The sequence below is a fragment of the Mandrillus leucophaeus genome, unplaced genomic scaffold (genome assembly GCF_000951045.1).
Source record: "Mandrillus leucophaeus isolate KB7577 unplaced genomic scaffold, Mleu.le_1.0 Scaffold60, whole genome shotgun sequence".
Classification (NCBI taxonomy): domain Eukaryota; kingdom Metazoa; phylum Chordata; class Mammalia; order Primates; family Cercopithecidae; genus Mandrillus; species Mandrillus leucophaeus.
Window position 1 is genome coordinate 7,002,172 of NW_012106475.1, and position 4,825 is coordinate 7,006,996.

Consider the following 4,825-nt stretch of genomic DNA (forward strand, 5'->3'; position numbering starts at 1 on the left):
ATAGGTTAAGTTTCAAGGCAAATCCTGATAGAATTTTTGTTAAAATACATTAAATTTTTAGATTATTTTCTGGGGAATTGTCATTTTAACCACTTTGAGTCTGCCTATGGAAAACCATAATTGTGCAATTATAAAACTATAATTGAGCAATCTGCCTGCCTCAGCCTTCCAAAGTGTTGGGATTACAGATGTGAGCCACTGCGCCCTACCTATTTTTAAAACTTTCATTTCCTAGTTGTTATTTGCTGGTACATGGGAAGACACCATTCATGTTGATCTAGTAATGAGCAATCTTACAGAGCACTTACTAATTTTAATACTTCATCTGTAGGCAGTCATATCATCTGCAAATTATGGCTTTTCTTCTAGTCTTAATATCTTTTTATTTTCCCCATGTTTTTTGCAGTGACTGAAAAGCAAAAGTATTGTGTTTCATAGAAGTAGTAATTGTGTATATCTTAATGCCATTAAAGGAACTGTTTCTAAGATTTTATCATTGTGGGACGTTTCCTTTGGGTTGTTGGAGGATACCTTTTTGAAAGTTTTTTTTAATAATGATGAGCTAAATGTCTCTGAATGGTTTTTCTGTATCTGTTGGATTCTTTTTGCTTGTTTTTTTGTTTTTGAGACAGGGTCTCACTCTGTCGCCCAGGCTGGAATGCAGTGGAATGGTTATGGCTCACTGCATCCTCAACCTTCTGGGCCCAAACCGTCTTTCTACCTCAGCTTCCCAAACAGCTGGGACCACAGGCGTGTGCCACCATGCCTGGCTAATTTTTACTTTTATTATTTTTAGAGACAGGGTCTTCCTATTTGCCCAGGCTGGTCACTAACTCCTAGGTTCAAGTTATCCTCCTGCTTGGTCTCTGAAAGTGCTAAAGTTACAGGCATGAGCCACCATGCCCAGCCTATTGCATTATTTTCTCTATTAATCAGTCAGTATGGTATATTACTTGAGCAAAATCTATTAATTGGCCTCTAATTTCTCATACTGTCTCTGCCTGGTTTTTGTGTTTAAACATTATATCAGTTTCATAAAATAAGTTTAGGACCTCTCCTGCTTTTTCTGCTCTCTAGAACTTTGTATAAAATGGAGATTGTGGCCGAGCACGGTGGCTCATGCCTGTAATCCCAGCACTTTGGGAGGCTGAGGCGGTTGGGTCACCTGAGGTCAGGAGTTTGAAACCAGCCTGGCTAACATGGTGAAACCCCATCTGTATTAAAAATACAAAAATTAGCCGGGTGTGGCGGGACCTGTAAGGTCCCAGCTTCTTGGAGGCTGAGGCAGGAGAATTGCTTGAGCCTAGGAGGCAGTGGTTGCAGTGAGCCGAGGTCATGCACTGCACTGTAGCCTGGGTGACAGAGCAAGACTCTGTCACAAAATGGAGATTGTTCCTTGAAATTGGATAGCATTTGCTTATAAAAGTAGACCTAATGTTTTGGGTTTTGTGAGGAGATTTTTTTTTTTTTTTTTAGACTGAGTCTTGCTTTGTTGCCCAGGCTGGGATGTAGTGTTGCAATCTTGGCTCACTGCAGCCTTGACCCCCTGGGCTCAAGCAATCCTCCCACGTCAGCTTCCCTAGTAGCTGGGACCACAGATGTGTGCCACCATGCCCGGCTATTGTGAGGAGAGTTTTAAGAACTATTTTCAGTTTATTTAATGACTTAGGTTTATTCAGGTTTTCTGGGATTTTTTTTGAAGTTGGTTTTCTGAAGTTGTATTTTCTAAGAAACTCTGTTGTCATCAGGTTTTCCATTTCTCAGTCCAGTTTATTGGTAACAATAGTTTTTCTCAATTTTTTTGAGGTACAGTGTACATAATAGTAAAATGCACAAATCTTTGGCTCAGTGAATTTTTTTTTTTTTTTTTTGAGGCAGAGTCTCGCTCTGTTGCCCAGGCTGGAGTGCAATGGCCCGATCTCGGCTCACTGCAACCTCCACCTCCCGGGTTCAAAAGTAGCCACTATGCCTGGTTACTTTTTGTATTTTTAGTAGAGACAGAGTTTCACCATGTTGGCCAGGATGGTCTTGATCTCTTGACCTCGTGATCCGCCTGCCTTGGCTTCCCAAAGGGCTGGGATTACAGGCATGAGCCACCGTGTCCGGCCTCAGTGAATTTTTTGTAAGCACACACATCTGTGAAACCACCACTCAGATCCAGATACTTTACTTGGAATGTTTCCAGCATCCCAGAAGGCTCATGCTTGTTTGCCAGTTTCTTTTTTTTTTTTTTTTTTTTTGAGACAGGGTCTTGCTATGTTGCCAGGCTGGAGTACAGTGGTGGTGTGATCTCAGCTCACTGGATCCTCCTCCTCCTGGGTTCAAGTGATTCTTCTGCTTCAGCCTCCTGAGTAGCTGGAACTATAGGCACACACCACCACACCCAGCTAATTTTTGTATTTTTAATAGAGATGGGGTTTCACTTATGTTGGCCAGGATGGTCTTGCTCTTGACCTTGTGATCCACCCGCCTCGGCCTCCCAAAGTGCTGGGCGTACAGGCGTGAGCCACTGCGCCCAGCCGGAAGGCTCATGCTTGCCACTTTCTAAGAATATCCCCACATGACTTTTTGTTTTTTGAGACAGAGTTTTACTCTTGTTGCCCAGGCTGGAGTGCAATAGCATGGTCTTGACTCACTGCAACCTCTGTCTCCCAGGTGCAAGCGATTCTCCTGCCTCAGCCTTCCAAGTGTCTGGGATTACAGGCATGCACCACCACGCCTGGCTGTTTTTTTTTGTATTTTTGGTAGAGATGGTGTTTCACCATTTTGGTCAGGCTGGTCTTGAACTCCTGACCTCAGATGATCCACCCGCCCAGACCTCCCAAAGTGTTGGGATTACACGCGTGAACCACCGTGCCAGACCCTCACATGACTTTTGGATCCATAAGTATGCATTTCTGTTCATATACATATGAGTGGAATTTTCTGGGTTGTGGCATACATGTTGTTTGGCTGTATTAGATACTGCCAGTCAGTTTTCCAGAGTACCTGTGTCAGTTTCCCACCAAGCAGTGTATGAGAGTCCAGTTACCCCCCATCCGTAGTAACACTTAGTATTGTCAGGTTTTCTTTTTTCAGTCATTTAAGTGTGTATATATGCTGATAGCTCATTTGGCTTTTATTTCATGTCCCTGATGACTAATGATATTGAGCACTTTCTCATGTTTTTTGGACCTCGAAGCACCTATTTTAAAAATTGGTTTGTCCTATGTTTCTAGTTGATGTATACAAGTTCTCTCTAATCCTGAATACAAATCCTTTCTTGGATATATGTATTGCAAGTGCTTTTCACACTTTGGGGCTTGCTCTTTTTCACTTTTCTAATAGTCTTTTTTGATGAGTAGCATTTTAAAATTCTAATTAAGCTGATTTATCAGTCTTCTTTTACGGCGTTTGTGTCCTGTTTAGGGAAGTCTTCACAATTTTCAAAATGTGTTATTTTGGTCCTAGCTAATACAATTAATCAAGACAAAAATCTCTAGGGTGGGGCCTGGATGTTTATAGTTTAAAACCCCTAGAGTGATTTGGGGATGTAATCAGGGTAAAGAATAACTGGTTTTTAAATAAAATACAGAGTCTTGAAAGCCTCTAGAATAAGTGCCTAGCCTAGCTTTGCTGCTTTATTTCTTGTTCTTCCTCCATGTGTACCCTGACTCCAACCAAATGTGATGACTTGCTATTACTATTCTCTTTCTTTTTAGACTTGCTTTTCCAATACTGTTTTACTTTATTTCTTCCTCGCAGTTCATTATGTTGTGTTAATTTATCCTTACTTCTCTGTGTATCTTCTCTCCACCCTATGGTACATTCCTTGAGGATGAGGACTTCGGTTATCCAACTTTGTAGACTTCATATTGTTTATTATAATAGTGCCTTATTCAGGAAGCATTTTTGACAGAGAATATAAAGTAACACCATTTCTTTGCAAGTATTTGTTGACATTTTTTTGCTGCTGAATATTTCCAACCAAAATCTTCTGATTTTGTAGAGTAAAATGAAAAAAATGAAAGAAAAATACAAAGACCAGGATGAAGAAGACCGTGAACTTATCATGAAATTGCTGGGGGTAAGTAACATCTAAAAACATTTTTTCTTTTGCTTTTCAAATGGGCATCTAGTCCACTGCCTAGCATATGACGGGCATTCAATACATTCTTAACACTGACTAATGTTTCCTCTATGAATTAAAGTCTGCAGGTTCAAACAGAGAAGAAAAAGGGAAGAAGGGGAAGAAAGGAAAAACAAAGGATGAACCTGTGAAGAAACAGCCCCAGAAACCCAGAGGTGGACAAAGGATCTCTGACAACATTAAGAAAGAAACTCCGTTCCTTGAGGTTGTAACTCATGAGTTACAAGACTTTGCTGTAGATGATCCACATGATGACAAGGTAAGGCTACTATACATGTGGGCTTCTGCTTCTTAATTAGGGTGATTAACCATCCTGGGGTTCCCAGGACATGGGATTTTCAGTGCTAAAACCAAGACAAGTGGGTAACCCTATTCTTAATGGAATGTCATCTCAGAAATATAACCTGAAAGACTAAAATTGCAATATCTTATCTAAGCATGAAATGGTAGTATTGATAGCTGATAAAAATTTTGTTACAAGCCTTTAGGAAGTAATCAGTTTTATGGAGAGGCTTTGATTCTGACGGGAACTGAGTTAAATTAAGACAGAGAGGCCGGGCGCCGTGGCTCACGCCTGTATTGCCAACACTTTAGGAGGCCAAGGCAGGCGGATCACAAGGTCAGGAGATCGAGACCATCCTGGCTAACATGGTGAAACCCTGTCTCTACTTAAAAAATACAAAAATATTAGCCAGG

At 40.9% G+C, this 4,825-nt stretch overlaps 1 protein-coding gene across 1 annotated transcript in view; it reads left to right on the plus strand.

Moving 5' to 3' along the window:
• The window catches only part of NEMF (nuclear export mediator factor), a 73,762-nt gene that overhangs the window by 61,477 nt on the left and 7,460 nt on the right, over positions 1-4,825 (plus strand). Inside the window, exons 26-27 of the mRNA XM_011999770.1 lie at positions 3,989-4,066; positions 4,191-4,405. Coding sequence (XP_011855160.1) covers positions 3,989-4,066; positions 4,191-4,405 — 293 coding nt within the window. The remainder of the gene's footprint in view (positions 1-3,988; positions 4,067-4,190; positions 4,406-4,825) is intronic.